Here is a 20,311-nt window from a genome sequence, read left to right as displayed (position 1 = left end):
CAGTACCATTTACTAAAAGGAAGTATACAATAAGAAGCTGTAGCAGAAAAACAAATATGGAAACTTAACTTATTAGAAATTTTTATATTTGGTTATGGTTTAATTAATTAATTAAATATATAGATTTCTGCTGAAAGCATGGTGTGTGATGTGGTGATGGTGAGGGGGTCTGCACTTGCCTCTAATCTGCTGGCATATACATCCGTCCAATCCCCCCGTTCTGTAATGCTGAAAGACAGCAGGCTGAACCAATAAAACGTCGCTTTAGCAGAGCTTTCAACCAATCATCGACAGCAGCGACTGATTTGGGCGGGTCCCTAACAGAAGCGACAGACTGGCTCAGCGGCCATTGAAGCATCTTTATCTTCAAAAGGACAAGCAGAGATTTTTTTGTACATCTGCGGGGTCCTGCGGACTGAAGCCATGGTCTATCATTCTCTCGCCCTGCCGATGATCTGCTTCACCACGTTATGGGCGTTGGTGGGGGTCGTAGCTCCGTTTTTAGTGCCCAAAGGACCCAATCGGGGGTAGGTGGTGTAACTGCTTTTAATTGGATACAATTAACGACATCATTTTGCGTTCCCTTTCATTTGACAGTGTTATTATTATACTTTGTAACTATAATTGTATTTTCCTTGCTGTTAGTGTTTTCGCTGTGTCGGTCGGAAAGAATCTTTAGACATATGCGACGCGCGCGAGCGTACTCCTGTTCCTCTTCTGGTGATGGAGGCCCAGCGTCATCCACGAAACAGTCATTCAGCTATCCCTCCATCCAAACACACACACACACACACACACACACACACACACACACTACCAGTAATTTCAAAGGTCGAGTCGGCTCGTTTGGACAAAAGTCATTCTGATGGTTTTATTTGTGAAAAGCAGAGTACGGGGAAGATTGTAAGTCGTGGAGTCAGGGCCAGTCTCCTTGAAAAACTGTGTGATTACAATATTTCTATCGTTTGTGCATTAATGTCCAGTATTGCTCAGTATGTGACTAGGGATCTAATTTTAATAATGTTTGCTTATGAATGTTATAATAGTAAAAGTGGGCACGTGTGACTCTGACTCCTCTGCTCTCTCTGACAGTGTGATTGTCACCAGTCTGATCCTTACAGCGATCTGTTGCTACTTGTTGTAAGTACCTACTTGCTTACTCTTCTTTGGTATGTAGCTGTTGTCATTTTGCATGTTGGCCACTTTGTTAAGTACACCTGCTCAAGGGCTCATTAATGCAGGGATCTAATTATCCAATCACATTCGAGCGACTTAAAGAATTTAGGTATGTAGACTCCTTGCTGAAGTTCAAACTGATCATTAGAATAGATAAGAAAGGTGATTGAAATATGACTTTGAATGGGGAATGGCTGTTGGTGCCAAGCAATGGTGATCCAGTGAGCTGCAGTAACCTGGGCTAAAATGCCTTGTTGATGCCAGAGATGAGAGGAGAATGGCCAGACTGCTTTGAGCTGATAGGAAGGCGACAGTAACTCAAATAACCACTTGTTACAACTGAGGTGTGCAGAAGCATCTCTTAGCATACAACACTTTGAAGCTTCAAGCCGATGGATTACAGCAGCAGAAGACCACACCGTTACCACTCCTGCTCTTTTATTTAGCACAAACTCACAAAACATTTTCAAAGGAAGACTGTAGGGCTGCTCAATTAATCGAATTTTAATCACGATTACGATCTGGGCTTTCAACGATCATTAAAAATGACTGAGCCGATTATTAGCCCCTCCCTCATTTATCCGCGACACCTTAAAGGCCGGTCCGTGAAAATATTGTCGGGCATAAACCGTCCGTGGCGCAAAAAAGGTTGGAGACCGCTGATTAAGAGGACCCGAGGGAAGCTCGGAAAGCTAAGCAGAAGTTATTTGGAGAGGAGAGTGACTGCTGTTGGTTGAAAAGAGAGGTAAAAAAACTTCAGTGGTGTTGCACACTATTTTATATTATTTTTTAAAGTCATTGTTAACCCTTTAAATCCGGTCAGAGCAGCACGCTCCGTGTTGTGTAACTATTTTTAAATCCCTGTAGAACCTGAACCGTGTAAGCTAGCGCAATAATTTGTTTTGCATATGAAACCGGAGGAGTTGTACTTACATCTTATGCCATCAGCTTGTCCTCGGTCACGGTTTCCTTCCACATAAAGCTTTGCAAAAACTGCATAAAAAGCGCTTGCAGGAACAAAAACATAATATTCCAGAAACACGCTTTGCCGTTCCTATCAGCTGTTCGTAACACTTCCCACAGTGAAATGATGCACCTGCTGTTTTCTTTGCAAATTTGCATCATAGGATTGTTTTTTGTTTTTCCTGCAGTATATAAAAACTGTATCTCCAAAATAAAACTATGAAGACACTCAAAATAAATTTCCTGTGGTGGGAAACTATTTTTTGCAACTTTATTGTATTTAAAGTTTTGAGGGATAAACCTCTTAAATTTCTCCAAGTAGAAATATATGTAAACAAAACAAAAGCGATTTTCAATATTTTTTGTAGTTTATTGCACTTTTTTGCAATTTATGTAATTACTATGGACTTAATGCATACATATTATTAAAATATGGGCTATAACAGTTGTATTGATGTATAGCAACTTGAAATGCTCCCACAAATGGCACTACAGCATGTAAAAAAAAAAATATAAGCTCTGGTGGACTTGGTTCTATAGTACCCGTTGCCTACTGGTGGTGGTCAGAGGGCCCGGTGGCGCCAGTGTCAGGCAGCCTCGCCTCTGTCAGTGCGCCCCAGGGTGGCTGTGGCTACAATGTAGCTTGCCATCACCAGTGTGTGAATGTGTGTGTGAATGGGTGGATGACTGGATATGTAAAGCGCTTTGGGGTCCTTAGGGACTAGTAAAGCGCTATATAAATACAGGCCATTTACCATTTAGGTCTTAAAGGGTTAAATAAATATCGTCAAATAATCGTGATCTCAATTTCAGTGAAAATAATCGTGATTATCATTTTTGCCATAATCGAGCAGCCCTAGAAGACTGTAAAAACAATGTCTGGTCTAATGAGTCTTAGATTCTGTTGCAGCCTTTGGTTGGTCTGGTCAGAATTTGGCATAAAGAACATGAAAGCATGGATCCACCATGCCTTGTGTCCCCAGTTCAAGTTAGCTGTCGTGTAATGATTTGGGGAAATGGCTTCTGCTACACGCTGGAGCTCAAATCGTCTCAAACTCTTGAACATGGCAGTGAGTTGACTGAACTCCAAAGGCCTCCACAGTCACCAGATATTAATCCAATAGAGCACCTTTGAGATTTGGAGAGCGAAAGATAGAGATTGTTAGTGAGGTGTAACTAATAAAGGGTCTGATGTTCAACTGTTTGCATGAAGCTAAAATTTGGTTATCACATAATTTTCTTACATTGAACGAGAATAAGACCGAAATCATAGTCTTTGGTAGTCACACTCCGCTAGACCAGTTAGCTGATGCCCTAGGCCCTCTCGCTAGCCATCTCTCGCTCACTGTAAGGAACCTTGGAGTGTTCCTGGATGGCTCTTTTAAACTTGAGAAACAGGTGTCCACTGTGGTAAAAAACAGCTTTTGCCAGTTGCGTCACATATCTAAAGCAAAGCCATTCCTTCCTTTAAAGGATCTTGAAAAGCTTATCCACACATTTATCACATCCAGATTGGACTACTGTAACTCCCTCTACTCGGGCCTCCAACACTCTTCTCTTTACCGGCTTCAGTTAATTCAAAATGCAGCTGCGCGTCTTTTAACAGGTACGAGAATCTATGAATGCATAACTCCAATTTTAGCCAAATTACATTGGCTCCCTGTTAAATATCGCATAGATTTTAAAATTCTTTTGTTCACTTTTAAAATTCTGAATAATTTAGCGCCCACCTATCTCTCTGAACTACTCCTCTTATACAATCCCAACAGAGCACTTAGATCATCCAATCACAGGCTCCTAGCACAACCTAGGTTTCGAATGAAGTCGAGAGGTGACCGGGTCTTTGCAACCGTGGCACCCAGACTCTGGAATAACCTCCGTGTTCATATTCGTACTGCCGAGTCTATCCAGTCTTTTAAATCACGTCTTAAAACGTATCTTTTTACTTCGGCCTTTGATTCTAACTAGTTGGCTGTTTTAGCTTATTGTGTTGTTACCTATTGTTTGTTGTCCTGTTTTATTGTTTGTTTTAATTGTCTCATGTTTTTACTGACTGTGAAGCACTATGGTCAACACTGTTGTTTTAATATGTGCTATATAAATGTATTTTGATTTGATTTGTATTTGCCACAGGCTTACTAGCAAATTGAGAATTTTTAGAGGCACAGAGGGGACAGGGTCTTTTTACCTGGCTCTATCTCCAAGGGTAAATTTTTGCCAAATGCATGACATAAGTTACCATTGGTTTCATAAGAATATGAAACCATGTTATTTATTTTTTTATTTTTTTATTTTTTTTTACTGTAAATAAAATGTTTTTTGTGGCTGTAGCATTTTAGTGACCAACATATGAAGTATGAAAATAAACATCAGTGTTTCCTCACACACAGACCAGGTCAGTGACCTGCCCAGGAATGTTGACTGCTGTGGAAATATATTTGGTGACTCACGTTAGGATTTTTTTTTACAATTTATCTGACAGAACAACACTAGCAGGCAGTCCCCTTGCTCTTATTTTGAAAGTTCAGTCACTGCTTACCATTGAGGTCTGGCCCTTCCTGTGTGTTGTTTGTGTGCCCGTTGAACTCTTGCCAGGCTGATATTGAGCCAGTCCTCAGTGTCATTCAGCTGCTTGCCCACTGATGATCTCACTCCCACAGTCACCCACACTCCAACATCTGGGACTGCAGCTGCACACGTAACTCTTGCTCTACTCTTTAAAATCTGCTCTGTGCTGGAGAGTCACTGTAGTCAGAACCTGCAGCAGGTCATGTGGTGGAAACTCGTGCGTGCTGATACACATGAAGCGAGAAGATCTACAGCTACGTTTTAAAAAGCAACAGTGATGAATAGGTTGTTAATTAAGCAATAATGTTCGTCATAGTTTTCTTCTACAAAAACAAGATGATAATGCATGAGGACAAAAACTCTGATGAAATGTATTGACACTTTTTTTCAATAAACAAGGTGAAAATGGAGATGAGACCCAGATAGAACCAGTTAAGTTGTGTAGAAAGGCGAGCCAAGTTTGGAAGTGGTCGCCTTGTGCAGTAAGGATAGACGTGCTGTTTGATGTCAAGGAAAATAAGACGCTTTGTAAACCTTGTGGATCAACTCTCACCAATAAAAACACTTTTACTCAACTGAATCAACTAAAATCCAACTTTTAACTCGTTATTTCTATCAGCTAACAGCTCCATGCTGCTTTCATGGGAGGCGAGGGAAATCAAGGAAAATGGATGCTCTCTGCCTTTCTTTCTCTCAAAAGCATTAATTATGCCCAATGGGACATCTGTTTTACATTTTACAAGGAGGATACTTCTGCATTGGGTTAACAACATCCCGTGTGTGCTGGAGGCCCTAGAAGTCAAGTTACACACTGATAACAAACCCTGTAAAACATCTGCCACCTGACGAGCTGAGTCACAGCAACGCCATCAGCCAGCTGATTCCTGCTGACACGAGTTTTATTTTGTTTTTGTTTTTCCCAAGTGCAATAAGAGAGCGAGAGAGAGCACAAATTGGGGTTTGGTTGAGACAGAAATCCGAAAGATGAGAAAACTAACCAGGCTTGTTCTCGTCTGATAGCACAACGAAGGTCAAACTGAAAAAGATATGAACTCCCAGTGTTGTAGATGCATATATATGTGTATGCACCTAGTGGGGCTGACTCAAATCTTTCATTTGGCCTTATGTGTCTGTAATTTGTCCATATCTACATTTAAAATACCAGCATACTAATAAGACTACTGAAACACAGGAATGAACCCAGACAGGTAACAAAGACTGAAGGATCTCAGTGGCAGGAAGTATCAGTAATGGCTCAGTTGTTATCCTTGATAAATCTCATAAAGGGTTTGCTGTTTAAGCTCATGTAGCCTACAGTTGGTGCACAGCTGCAAACTGCTTTGCAACCCGCAGCCTCCCCAATGAATCAGTGTGGAAAAATCAGCAGATTATGTTGATGGCAGCTCGTAATCAAAACATCTTCATCCACCTCAGCATGAAATAAAAAGAATTCATAGTTTGTGTTTGTTTGCAGTCTGTGTGTTTTAATATTTGCATTCATATTTCATCAATGTGTTTGTTGTCTCTGATATCTGCTCTGTACTGCGGTTAAGTCCTGCTTCTTCTATCACTGCCTCCAGCTTTGTGTGTAATCACATGGAATGGTCAAAAGAGGTCCCAGAGGAGAGCTGCGCAGCTAAAGTAAATTACAGCAGATGAAAACGACCACGACAGTAACAATATTCTTCTCAGCATAGTGGTCCCGACTGAAATGCTTTATAAAACAAACAGCAGTTTGGCATATACACAAAGTGACATGGCAATCAGCATTCATTTTCAGGGAACACCAGTACCGTGCACTCGTTTGGCTATGGCTCTGTGGGGGACCTGCAAATGTGTAGGAGGGCTCTGGTCCTCTGGTCTATCATCAGAAATGTTCAGCTTTCAAAAGCAGTCGCCGTTTTAAGGGGGATTAAAAAATGGGGATGCAAGAAGAGGTGGGATGTGCATAAATAAGATTATCATTCTACCACTAGAGGGAGCTGGGCACCCTCAGGATAAACCTCCACCAACAACAGCATTCGTACTGTAAACATACACTGTTTGCACAGTTTTAGCCTGGAAATGATGTACCTGGATCAGCCGTACAGATCTGTTCCACAAATCTCGCTGTGTGTCGTGAGTGTCTGCTGTTCTTTTCCCAAAAATAATAACAAGCTTATTTACGAAGAGCGTTTAAAAACATGCACAGATTGGCTTACAGGAAGAAAAATAAAAGCAGAAAAGGTTTTAACCAGTTTATTAAAAATGCTGTGAACAAACGAGGAGACCTTCTTTTCCATTTCATGTTTCTCTGCATTGGATAAACTCTTCCTTCGCTCAGGCTACAGACTGCTTTCTACAAGTGTCTACAGTTGGCTTCGGCTAATTTATGACCCAGTTTTCTGCCTCTGGCAGAACTTCAGCAGTAGATACTGGCTACAAATAGAACACTACAGCCAATCTGTTTTCTTTTTCTTATTTTTGGTATTTTTACTGAAGCCCTGAGATAATAACAGAAAGTGTTTGTGTAAGCTGACACTGATGCAAACTGTGTTGGAGGGTTTCTAACACATTGACATTTAGAGGAGCCAGATTGGAATTTCATCTTTCTTCTGTTTTTCATTATTACTATTATTATGTGGGGCAGTTCTACATCCTTCTTTTAACAGTCAGTCGTTGCCTCGATTCTTTGTCCACATCTTCTGAAGTGTCCTTTTGCTTTCATAAAGATAAAAAGTAATTTTGTCGTCTCAGTCAAGACCACTCAGAGAGACTGATTCTTAGACCCTCACCACTCCTTTTTCTTCACCTTTACAAATAAGCGTCCTGCTTAAGTTGCTGTGCCTGATTCTTAATCTGCTATTAATCACTTTTTCTAAATTGACTCTATAATAAGTTCCCAGAAGAGCGTCTGACTTAAAGTCCAGTAAAGAGGGATGAAGGTCGCACTCCTCTCTCTCATGTCAGTTTTGTATTTTAAAAAGATAGAAATTATGATGGTATTGAATTCCTTGTTTTTCTTGTTAGTAATGATTGGCATAAATAACTGATAACGTTTTATAACAGAATTAGGGCTGTGCGATATGACCAAAATCTCATATCCCAATATAAGAATTCTATCGTCCGATAAAGATATAAATCACAAAAATTTAACATTTTCTGTAAATTCTGTGAATCTCGGGCAGCTCGACTCGCGTGAAGTGTTTCCAGCTGGGCGTCGTGTACCTGGAAACGAGTGTTTTAACAGATGCGTGAAACGATGCATTTTTAGACATAAGTTGTAACGGCCGCCATTTTCTTTGTGAGTATTTATTACACGGCGTGCTGCGAGGAAAAGCCTGTTCTAACGTTTGAGTCTAAGGTTTATTTTTTAGCACCTGATGACTCTGTCTTGCTTCTCATCCGTAAATACTCGGCATAATCTTTCACGTGATTCAGTTTATTTTGAAGTCTCAACAGGATCTTGAGCTTTATTGTGAAAGGTTTATGTGGAAAATAAACAAGCGGACATGCGAAGGTTTTACTGTCGTTGTTGCTAACGACAACGCATAAAAACAGGTGCTTGTCCGTCTGTAGTGTGGTTATATTAAATATAAGAGAAAGAGAGAACTTTAAGAAATTAATATAGCCACTACAGTGACCATCAAAACGATGAAAAAATATTGCCGTAAACAGTTTATTTTGCGACACCACGAAACAAACGATAGCGTTTTTATATCGTCATCCGATATATATCGTCATATCGAACAGCCCTAAACAGAATCATTTTTTTAAAAGTTGCTTCAATTGGAATCAGATTTTTTTTTCCAGCTCATACGATCGAATGGTACCGTGACCTGGTTACAACCATGATAAATGCACCCATGTTCTTTCACCACACTGATGGTGCTTTGTCATTTATCTGCTCTCTCTCACTTTCTCTTTCTAGTTGGTTGATAGCCATTCTGGCCCAGACCAACCCTCTGTTTGGTCCTCAGCTCAAGAATGAAACTATATGGTACCTGCGCTACTTCTGGGAGTAAACAGGGTAAGTTTGCCTGAGCAGGACCTCAGAGGCAATGCTGAGGTTTAAATTTATCATCTTAAATGTTTATATGCTGATTATATTGCTTTATAAGAAAGGCCCAACTCTGAGTACACTCTGTGCCAAAAGTGCTGACAGGAAATTACATGCTTTTGCAGAGCGTGCTTTTGCAGCTAGAAAGTGAAACCAACTAGGCTGTTGGATCAAAACTTAAAGTGTGGTGTGACGTGGAGAACAAGTATATAAATACTTAGGCTTCCGTTTGTGCTTCAGACCTTGGGTTGTGTGTTTTGTGTTCAGGTCTCCATATCCCGGATATGTAAAATAAAGATCATTTTTAAAGTAAAAGGACCACTTCTGAGCTGTGTCTTTTTGGCCGTAAAGAATACAAAAGAACCGGGATTTAATACTTGTTGCCACTGACCCGGATTCTTGTGCGGCTGAGGTGACTAATTTGGACCTTAAGGTACGATCTGATACGAGGTGGACAACAGACCGGTCTAAAAGAGTATAGGTAAGCGCAAGCCTGTTGAAAATTGTGCACATTGGATGAATTCTAAATTAGTTGTCCACCGAATTGATCATTGTTACCGTTAAATGGCTCAGTAGTGGAAATTAAACTTAATTATAAAATCTGTTAAGTAGATTTCAGGTGACATGTCCATGATATGATGACAGAATCTAAGCAAAGTGGGTAACTGGCTCACTGAATGTCAGTCCAACACAAGAAATTGGCATTAGCACCATTTTCCTGTCTCCACTATAAACAGCTACAAATAACTACTTAAAAAATACATTTATTTAGTTATCTATAATGAGATTACCTGTACATAAAACAGAGCATCTTATTAGAATATCTGACCATTTAACATAATAATAGTAATCTCTGCCAGACAGACGTTCAGTCTAAAGACTACTTAAGGTGGCTTTTTTAAGAGGCTGCCCCCACAGCCTAGTATAAGATATATAAGGATTATTTTGAGCATAATCATGCAAAGCTAGTCTAGATGATTCCATGCGTTATCCAAAGGCAGCACGGTGGTGCACAAACATGCATGCTGGGTGTAGTACAGTCCAGGAATAAGTGTGGAACTGGAAATTAGCTTAATAGGTCACTTTTATTTATGTAAAATCTCAAATTGTTTATATAACTGTTTCTTTTCCTCATAATTTTTTGGGGGGTGTCACCTGGTTGTATGTAATGTCCTGTTGTTACCAGAAGGTGGCAGTTGAGGACTGCTCGGATATGATAAGCGACTGTAATTATGCTTGAAATGCCCATCCCTGGTAAAAATTTAATACAGTCTGTACAGTCGCTGCAGAATCACAGATCTTTTTAAGTACACCCACACACTGAACATCACCCTTCAAAACAAAAGCTCACTGCTGATTTTTTTTTTTTTTTTTGTCATAAAATGACCATTACTGAGTAAAAACAGTGGCTGTTCATAAATGTTTACTGTGGAAAAAAGACTTTAAGTGTAATCAAATCAATGAATTGGATGAATTACGGGGTAAGAAATACACAGGTTTTTATGTAGAGACCTTTTGCTACATATCACCATGTGCATGTGTCGTATATGTGGACCTTTAAGAGTTTAAATGAATGGTTATTTCATAGCTGTGTGGAATCATTTTATGTTTCAAAGAAAAAAACCAAGCCGTTGCCATAGGCAAACAAATTATTGAGAAGAAACCTGAGAGCTGTTTCGTTTTTCTGTATTTCCTTTTCTGCCACTCAGTACCATCAGTTCCTGCGCCTTCATTTGTTCTTCGCAAATTAAAAAAAGAAAAGAGGGAAAAAAGCTCAGTTTTTCAAATTTAGAGCACAGTGGGGGGAAGAAGAGGAAAAAAGCTCACTACTAAACAGCCCCTGGGGACAGAGGTGGCATTCAGGCGTGAATATTTATCAACTCCATGGAAATGTGAGCCGGGTGAAATAGAAAATAAGGGCACTTTTATGAATTTTCAGAGGACATGTTTGCCACACGAGTCCCCTGATGCTTTTGGTCACGCAGCGCTGACAATATTTGAAAGAGGCTGTTCGGGGTGGGGGTATTGTTGGCTACAACAAACACGCTGGTTCGATTCACGCCTTAAGATGACATATTTGTGATTGTGCTGAAATGTTTGCTTTCCTTTCTGTTGCAGGGCTGTTCGATGTGATGCCTCTCATCTTTCCTGTCCTCTGGTTTGCTCGCCTTTAGTTTCGGCATGTCCTCAAACACCCGAGCAGCCTGCAGAATGGGTGGATTCATTTTGTTTTGCCACCTTGTTTTTTGTAACCTTGAGGAATCTTAAGAATAATAAGAGTTAAAAAAAAAAAAAAAGCTGAATTCATCCTGTGACTACAGAACAAACCAAGATGAGGAAAGTGAAGCGTAACCACCCCCCCAACCCCCCCACTTGAAATGTGCAATCCTTTAGTTTAGTTCCGTGTACATATTTTCTTTTTGCGTTGCTGCCATCGTCAGCGAGGAACATGGATTTCTGTGTGTATTTATTTTGGCTTGCTGACACTGATGTAAGCCCGGTGTAATCACCTCAGTGTCCGCAAGGTCCTGTTATATAAGTGTTGTTACCCGTGATGTAATGGGGTGTGAGTGTGAGCGCGTGTGCGAGCGTGTGAAGAGTTCATTAATGTGGGTGCTTGGACCGCGGCCACGAGAATCTCCTGAAAGCACGTAAAAAAAAAATGAGAAAAAAAATAAGCAGAGAGCGATTCCTTCCACTTTGGGGGCACTTCAGCGTGAAACTCCCTCCCACATTCCCTCGTGCTCCGCACCACGGAGGTCCTCGTTGCCATGGTGATCTCATCGCCCAATTCAGCCCCTCTTCACTTGACCCCTTTTGATGAAATCCTGCCCAATTCTCGCCTGCCTGTGTACAGATGCACTGTAGGTTGTACTGTAGGGACGTGTTTTTGGAGCAAAGCTGCAGATAGATTGGGTGTTAACATCTGCTATTTTTAAAATGTACCTTCAAACAACGCTTTCACTGCATTCCTCATTTTAACTTTAGCAAATAAACTCAGACTCTCGAGAGCTTTTAGAAAACAAAGCGATGAAAAAGTGCGTTATTAAAATAAGATGTGAAGAAACCTGCAGCATTGTAACCTCTGATAGGCTGAATATGAGTTTTTTTCTAATTCAAAGGCGAACAATCCCCGTGCATGCATCACTAATTCTTGTTTGGGGAAATAATGACAAGTGCTCTGAATTTATTTTAATATAAGAAGTCTTATCATTGCAGTTATTGGTTATTTATCTTATTTCATCTGCAGTCCCTGCCCTTATAATCGCACACAGAAAAAAAGCATGTACACAATAAAACACCCCCCAAAATTAGTTCATTGCACCTTACCAGCCACTGCCACAATTACACCTCCCCTCTCCAAACCTTGAGCGCCCGTCCTTCCCTCCTCCCTGGAACTCGCCCTCCCTGTCCTCTTCTCTGAAACCGCTTTGCTTCAGCCAAAAAGAATCCAAATCAAAATACAGCTACTTTTTAGAAAGACCAAATTGTGTTCTGTCTTCCCCCCCCCCCCCCCCTTGCCTTTTTCTGTAGTTGTGGTGGTGGTGGTGTGAGTCTAAAATCGGATGTGTAACAATGTGTGCATTACAGCAGTTTACACATGCAGAGCCCCGTGTCACTGGAGTGCAATTACACTTGATTACACTCTCAAAGTAGCCTTTGCTCACCAGTAAAGTTTGTTGTAGTTGGTATTTAGTTTCTCTGCAAGTAAACCAGAGTGTGTAAACAAACATCACATGGACTCCCAAGTAGCTCATTTATTCGACAAAGTTTTGGTGACTTTTAACTGCACGTAAAAGACGGGCGTGCCCACGGCGGCGGCGCGCATTGGTTCGTGAACACCTGCTTTTGAAGCAGGTCATCGTCCTTGTTTTTTGAAACTGGACGTGATGAGCACGGGCAGAAATGACTGAGAAACCGAGGAAAACTGCGGCCTCATATTTTTCTTTAGTGGCTTTTTTTCTTTACAAAGGACTGTATTTACAAAAAGTGAACACCATGTTGTATTAAATATAGCTTGCCATCGCCAGTGTGTGAATGTGTGTGTGAATGGGTGAATGACTGAATGTAGTGTGAAGCGCTTTGGGGTCCTTAGGGACTATAAAAGCGCTATACAAATGCAGGCCATTTACCATTTACCATTTTAAATAATACTTCAAATTTTCAAACTAAGACTAGAAACTCCTCAAGAAGGTGTTCGTTAGGGTCACAAGTTAAGGGTCAAAGTAGTCTGTTAGTGCTGGTAAACCATAGACTGGAATATATATATAAAACATAGATGAAACCACCATAACGTCACCCACATGGATGTGAAGACCAGTGTACAAGCCTCAAACGGAGCATTTCAACTGTCAGCAGCATGTGTGACATCACCCAGTGGTTTTTCAAGTCCCAATTTGATGCCTCCAGATGTCCTGGTTGCAAAACAAACGGATGGCATAAAATCGTTAGCCAGTGATCTTCTTTCCATTTTAAAACACGATTCGACACATTACTGAATAAACACATTTTTTATTCGTGTGACCCGAGATGAGTGACTGAGCCCATACACTTCTTTTTAAATAATCAAAAAAATAACACCTAGCCAGTGAAAAGGTGTCCATGCTGTGCAGCTTACTCAGCCTTTTCATCTATTTTACTCTAAATTGGACTATAATTTGCAAGGTGAACATGCTGTATTTTTTTTTTAAAAGCTTGAAACTACTAATTGACACCATAAACTTACAAGATGAAAGAATGCAGGTTCAAGGCATTTCTACACTGGCTTTACTTTCAGACCTAAACCGCCTCCATCTTTTATATGCAGTCTTTTGTCAAAACAACCATGTCTTGTAACTTTGGCACTGTTTTGTCTTTGTGGCAGTTGACTGCATGTGAAGAAAAGCTGAAAATGTCTCTGGTTTTGTCCTGACATCTGAATTCTGTTAGACGTTCTGACCGTACAGTTTTGTTTTGGGTTTGTTTCCTTTGGTTAGGATTACCATAGGAAACAAAGCCATTACATTACAGTATCAATCCCACTCATCATAAAACAAACCACAGTTTGCTTGCAGAGTCAGTCCGTCACTGGACACCAAATGTCATTATTCTCCCATATCCAAGCTAATCGACCTAAAGGAGGGAACCGCTGGGACGTCAGATAACCCGTGTAAAATGTGCAGAGTATGAATGCTCAAAAAAAACATTCAAATTTTCAATTTCATTTCTTTTTCTCGTGACTTTTTTTCCTTTTCATTTTTGATAACTGGCTACTGTTCATTTGTTAAATGTTCCTGGCAGCATAGACGAGGATAGATTTTTTTTTTAAGTGTGTTAAGAGTCACCATGGTAACAAACATTCAATAAATCACAAATCGGATTGTTTATGGATTTGGGACCCTGTATGTAACCTTGTATTACTGTGAAGTAAATGCTTGTATGTGAGTGGCACTGTATGTGAAATACTTAATAAAGAACTATGTCTCATAGGATACAATCGCACTCTTCAAGTTATTTATGTTCCATCTGAGCGTTGGCTTTCAGTTGTGGAAGAAACATTTGCAGACACACCGAGAATATACAGGCATGAACTGACTGGTCAAACATACAAACACTGACAGGCAAAGTTAAAGAAATCGTTAAACTGACTACACTTTGTTGCACACTAAGCCACACCCCCATGCAAAACTGTTCACGAATGATTCCTAAATACAAAGAGCCCAAAGTGATGCCCCAGCTTCTAAATTTGCCACGTCATAATCTAACCAAGCATTCAAAGGATACAAAAGTCCCATCCCAAACTAGCACTAACCAAAGAAATTCCATGTCCATGCCCATACAGTCAGGTTTTTTTTGGATTTGCACATTGTTAGGAATGTGATTTTAATCATATTTCAAGTGAGATCATATGCCAAGTAAGTACTGAATGTTTTACTCAATGTTTTGCAAATTAAACTTATCCTTTTCTCTTATAGAGTTTTAGTCTTATTGATGGTACATGATAAGAAACACAGACTGATTCATTTTTAAATGGTGACTTTTTAAAAAAAATTTCTGTGAATACCCAGAACACTGATGGGAAGTTGTAGCAGAATTGTAGATCTACTGTATCGCTGTGTATTTGCGCTAAGAATAAAAATATCATTGAACCTTCCTGGTGTTGACCTTTTTGCAGCATCTCTGTTGATATTTTCCACTATCTCTAAAAGAGACAGAGGTCTATGCTGTGGGGCTGAGCTAGTTTAGGTTACCTTGGTAATCAAGGACAAGGTTGACTCCCTCATGCAAGATTGTCACAACAGAGCAGTAAGATAAGCATGCATGATTTATAGACACTCACCCAAATCTATCAAAAGAAAGTGCATTGCTAAAAAACAAACAAAGAAAACTGAAGAGCTGTTGAACTAGAGAACTCATCAATTAATGTCTTTTTAGGAGAAATGTTAAAAGGAGCCTGAAGAGATGGAGGAGGGCCATATTGGCCTCAACTGGCAGAAGTCACTGACAGGGTAGATGAGAAGAGCTATGACAGGAAGCACCAGGTTCGGATGAGATTTGCCCTGAGATGCTAAAGCCTCTAGACATTATGGGAATGTTTCAGTTGACACACCTCTTTAATGTTAGGTTGTAATCTGGCATTGTGCCTGTGGAGTGGCAGACTGGAGTGGTGATTGCAATTTTCAAAAAGGAGATCCTGAGTGAGTGCTCCAGTTATCGTACTCAGGCTCCCGGCAAAATTTCTAATAATTAATATAAAAAAATTTATATTAATTATTAAACCAGTATTGGTGTTGTTGTTGAAATACAGAGCCATGGAGACAGCAGTGAGCTAAAGGCTGATGTCATACATTGTGAATTTTACACCTTATTGTGTTTGTATAATGATATACTTTTTACATTGTTATTATTTTACTGTGTCTATAAATCAAAATTTCTTTATCAGAGTAACAAAAAAGGTAGGTGATAGGTAGACATTTAATAAATGAACTTTGAACTCATAGATGACACATCGAGATGTATCAATTGAAACAGAACCATACTAAGTAGAATGCAGTCATGTATAAATACTAAGAAAAAACAGGATTACAACCTTAATATTTTGAAATGTAGCTTAGAATGTGTAACAGAGTGGCAGCAGAAAAGAAACATTCAGAGTTCAGAAAAAAGAAGAAAATCTCATTTCGCATGTGTATAAATATTAATACTTATTATTGAGGGACTACTAAGTAGCAATGTACCTGGAGGGGCAGTTCAGATTGCTGTGCTCGGCTGTGACTATTACTCATATTTCATTGCAATATAAAATTGAAAATATTAATTTATATTTCTCAGCTGAAATTAAATTAATGGTGGGGCAGAACTGCAATTTCACCATGGACATAAATTAATGAGTAAACAATCCTTTAAATCTACACAATCTTTTGAAAACACAGGCGTGTTTTTGGTAAATGATTGACTAATAAGGTGGGTTTTACTTCCCAGTGGTATTTTGGTTGAAAAGGTTAATATTGTTCTTTAAGTGTGTATCTATCTATCTATCTATCTATCTATCTATCTATCTATCTATCTATCTATCTATCTATCTATCTATCTATCTATAGTTGAGAGGGCAACACATATGGGCTTCAACTGGCAGACACAGATAATCACAAACACCACGCAGCTTATCCTCGGTAATATTCATAAAATGTGGTGTAATGCGCTCATGCACCATGACAACCTACTTTCCTCTGAGAGTACATTAAGAATTAACTATCTTTACACAAGCAGCTATATCTGACCTAAATATCGCTGCCTGAACTGTATGGCTGTCTCTGTAATATAAGGCAGCAGCCAGCTTTTGCTATGTCACTGCTATGTAACTGATATAATATAAACATAATTTATCAATATGACATAAAAAATAAACCATGACTGTAAGTATAATGTTGAATTAAATGCAGTTATTAAATGAATACAATGTGTAATCATGTGCAGACTACAAAAGTAAGAATTTCTACGGTAAACCTGGCTTATCAATAGCTGCTCTATACACCCCAGTTTCCTAGGAGGCTGGAATACCGTGTGTAAAATAAACAAACGCAGACTGCAACGACCTGCAGATGAGTTGAAAGATGTTATCTCAACAGCAGCATATTTTGTTCATGTATATGCATGTATAGATGCATCATACATGCCTATCATGAAGCATTAATGGTCACACGCATTCAAGTTCTCCATACCACATGTGCTGCTTGGAGCTATTATTTTAAACAACCTGCAAACCATTGCTCCATGAATCTGCATGTTACAAACCATTGTTTTTGTTTTTGGAAAGTGGTGGTTGTATATCCATAGTAATCAAACAATCTTTTAGTTTTCAAACATTTCAAAATTTATTAATGCTCTTCTTCTGCTGAATTGACTAAATGTTTGCTAAGTGTATCAAATTAGCACAGGAACACAGTTTCTAGCTTGCACATATTTACAGAGTTAAAAATATCTGTTGCCTCTGTTTGTAGTTCAAAGAAAATATTTTTGATAGAAATCTACTGCATACGTTTCTTACATGTTAAGAAATCGTTCTTTATTATTGTGCAAAATGTTTGATCTGATTACAAAATAAATGAATGTTGTTATTGACCATGATGAATATTAATGTTACAGCTTATCGTCTTATGTTTACTGAACACGTTCTGTCAAGTTCGATTATTCTACCTCAGTTGTATCTATATTCACAAACTGGCCTGTCTCTATTTAACTGGTTGTTAATGCGAATATAAAGAACTGGAATTATATGGTACTTTTATTGCTTTACATGGGTTAGAAAAAGACTTGCATCATGGCTGTTCAGTAACAGTAAAGACGTCTGCTCCTCTGTTTGACATGGGGGTATGTAGGTGAAGTGGTCCCAGCGGGGTTCTGCTCTGAAGTCGCCCCAGAGCCCCGCTGAGGTCAGTGGGTTCGTAGCGTGAATCCTCCCGGTGTCCTTAAAGACGGGTCGTATGACCACACCCCTATGACGACACCGTGTCGTAGATCAAACGGTATCCGTTTTCACTCATGGGTCAAGTTATAAAAAGTGAACGAGCGCAAAACCGGCTGATCTGTCTTTCATAATAAAAGTCTGATCTCACGGGACCCTGGACACAAAATCACTGCTATCATATGATACATTTTCAAACTCGTGATGAAATGTCTTGAGGTTAGAATGAACTCTTTTAGCTTTTACCTGGTATCTGGCTTGTTTGTCATGAGAAAACAACTTAACATATATAACTTATAATAATTCTATTTTCTATCCAAATCAGGAATCATGTTTTTGGCCTTACGGTTTGTATGGATATTCTTTAAAAAAGAATTGTACATTTCTTTTCATATCTTACATTTTGTTACAGTGAACATGTCCCCAGGGGAATCACGGTAGAATGCATGCTTTTAAAATTGTATTTTATGTGTGAAAGAACTTCACTTTGTGTTATTCCGAGGTATGTAATGGGAGAGGATAACAGCTATAGACCTAGCTATAGATAAGCTATAGACCTAACAAATACAATCCTTGAACACAACAGATATGAAGGGATATTAAGGGGAAAAATAGTTATAAAACGTGTATGTACCCCGTTTTTAATTGATTTAATACAAATAGGTATTATTTAAAATGTTGCATTATAAAAAGTATGTCTTTAATATAACCCTAAATTAATAACGTACGTTTCATATCTTATTCTTCAGCGCGACTTTTATTTTGAAAGGCAATCCCAGAAGTGCAGCCCAATCTTTTAGCTCTGACACTCGCTCTTCGGGATTATTCGTAAACTCAAGTGCCCCCCAACCCGCCGATGAGAACTGCAACTGTTTTTTTTTTTTTGTTTGTTTGTTTTTTTTACAGCTGACACACTTCCCATTTCGATCAGGTCAGTCTCTTTTTCACTACTTGTATGGCTCGCTGAACCCTGAACCTAGTAGCTAACCACAGCGTAGCCAACAGCAACAACAGCGCTGTTACTCAGTGACAGCAAACAGGACACACACTGCACGCGCGGATCCACGCCCTCTATCTCTCTGCTTGTGTTTATATTTCATTCTGAGCCCGTAAAAGTGGTTCTAACCCGCGGAGCCGGCTCCAAAAGTGTCCCCCAGTGTTATTTTGTGAGTCCCGCGGACGGCACCAAGTCAAACACAGAGGGGGGTCTGCTGTACGAGCTCGTAAAAGTTTATTAACGACGGAATTAGCTTCAGAGGAGAGATGAGTGCTTCTGTTTTCCCACCCTCTCATCTCCAAAACGTTAGGTTTCTGCACCAATGAAGGGGAGGGAGAGACAGGAGGAGGAGGAGGACGGGGTGGTGGTGGTGGAGAAGGGGGTGTTTAACAGTCCTACAACCATCTTCTGTCCCGTTTATCCGCCATATAGGCCAGCTCGATACTGCCGTGAACTAACTTCCTGCATGTGGCTGTAGCTTGAACGGGATTTCTGGGCTGAGCGGTCACTGCTGCTGTCCATGCGTGAGCCTCTTCTCCCCCCTCCGTGGATGGTGCGGAGTAATATCATCTGGAGAGGCCGAGGCCGACATTTTACCCCGGTCCGGAGGAGCATTAACTCGGAGGGGACATCCGAGGACACGCGTTAAGGTAAAGCCCGTCTCGCAGCTTTGTGCCTTTGGACAAATACATAAGCATTTACGTAAAGTTTTACGACCGATAATTAACTGACAAAATATTTAAAGCACATATAGAAAAAAATATGACGGCTTTTAACGGTCTTCTGTGATAAAAATGGCTACTTTCACACGGATTTACACACTGTAGCTGCACGATAAAGAACTATACTTTTGAATTTGGAATAATAAATGCACCGCGTTCACAAAAACATCTGGAAATATATGCTTTCCACGTGCGATATACGTAACAAGTTAGCGTGTATATATATATATATATATATATATATATATATATATATATATATATAAATGTACCAAATTACACTTTTACTACCCCATTTCACGCTACATAACGCATTTATACCGTTTTGTTTATGTTTCCTATATGCGCGGCCAGGCAGCTTTTGCTCCCGGTGTTTATTCTTTGTAATGGCTCAAACTTTACAGTTGCTCGCCGACAAAGCCTACATTTAATGACGGGCATAACTTGCCTCGGCCTGTAACAGCCACCATCAATCGGCAGCAGCACCTGCAGGTGGACCTACAGAAGCCAAAGTTGTTCTGAGATTTATTCAACTTTAATGTAACGAAAGTCCGAGTCGGTGTGGACAGAGAGTGGCCACCTGACCGCAGCTGGGGCCGTTAAAGCGCCGGAGCCCGTCCACAGGCTCTCAAATCGGCCGTATTAACAATTAATATTGGACATCCGGTGGCACTGCCAGCTGCGCCCCATTTTTATTGTCTGTGCGCTGAAAGGATCCCTGTTGTCTCGGCTGGATACTCCGCGAAGCGTGGTGGCTGATATAGGTAGGAATATTTATTTCTGCGTTATATTGCAGTTTTAAAAAAGTAAACTAAAAATGCATAAAATGTGAATGTGAGGTGTGAAAGAGAAAGGCTGGATGTGGGAGCGCGGCTCTCCAGCTCGCTGTGCCATGCGGGACA

The 20,311-nt window shown here is 39.9% G+C and overlaps 4 protein-coding genes across 7 annotated transcripts in view; all 4 read left to right on the top strand.

Moving 5' to 3' along the window:
• Positions 1-20,311, top strand: part of LOC309708559 (piggyBac transposable element-derived protein 4-like) — a 209,237-nt gene that overhangs the window by 41,297 nt on the left and 147,629 nt on the right. The gene's annotated exons all lie outside the window — the stretch shown is intronic.
• Positions 1-20,311, top strand: part of LOC309708567 (uncharacterized protein) — a 243,165-nt gene that overhangs the window by 162,456 nt on the left and 60,398 nt on the right. The gene's annotated exons all lie outside the window — the stretch shown is intronic.
• atpv0e2 (ATPase H+ transporting V0 subunit e2) lies at positions 307-11,061 on the top strand. Its single transcript, XM_082536708.1, has 4 exons — positions 307-527; positions 1,093-1,140; positions 8,618-8,716; positions 10,865-11,061. The coding sequence occupies exons 1-3, from the start codon at positions 424-426 to the stop codon at positions 8,709-8,711; spliced, it is 246 nt and encodes an 81-aa protein (XP_082392834.1). The 5' UTR covers positions 307-423; the 3' UTR covers positions 8,712-8,716; positions 10,865-11,061.
• The window catches only part of LOC309708561 (uncharacterized protein), a 36,030-nt gene continuing 34,214 nt past the window's right edge, over positions 18,496-20,311 (top strand). Inside the window, exons 1-2 of one of the 4 annotated variants that reach the window (XM_082536695.1) lie at positions 18,496-18,621; positions 19,120-19,337. The gene's annotated coding sequence lies outside the window, so the exon portion shown is untranslated. Of the gene's footprint in view, positions 18,622-19,059; positions 19,338-20,070; positions 20,174-20,311 lie in introns of those variants that run through there. The other 3 variants (XM_082536697.1, XM_082536696.1, XM_082536698.1) reach the window with 3 other exon arrangements.

This window comes from Aulonocara stuartgranti, assembly GCF_965226115.1.
Source record: "Aulonocara stuartgranti genome assembly, chromosome: 6".
In the NCBI taxonomy this organism is placed as follows: Eukaryota; Metazoa; Chordata; class Actinopteri; order Cichliformes; family Cichlidae; genus Aulonocara; species Aulonocara stuartgranti.
Note: the sequence above shows the minus strand (reverse complement) of the source record. Positions and strands in the feature narration are given on the sequence as shown.

Bases quoted from the DNA above. Each gene is read 5' to 3' on its own strand.
- atpv0e2 (XM_082536708.1), top strand. From the start codon at position 424: ATGGTCTATCATTCTCTCGCCCTGCCGATGATCTGCTTCACCACGTTA. The intron at 528-1,092 runs GTAGGTGGTGTA...TCTCTCTGACAG, and splicing joins CCCAAAGGACCCAATCGGGG to TGTGATTGTCACCAGTCTGA. The intron at 1,141-8,617 runs GTAAGTACCTAC...TTCTCTTTCTAG, and splicing joins GCGATCTGTTGCTACTTGTT to TTGGTTGATAGCCATTCTGG.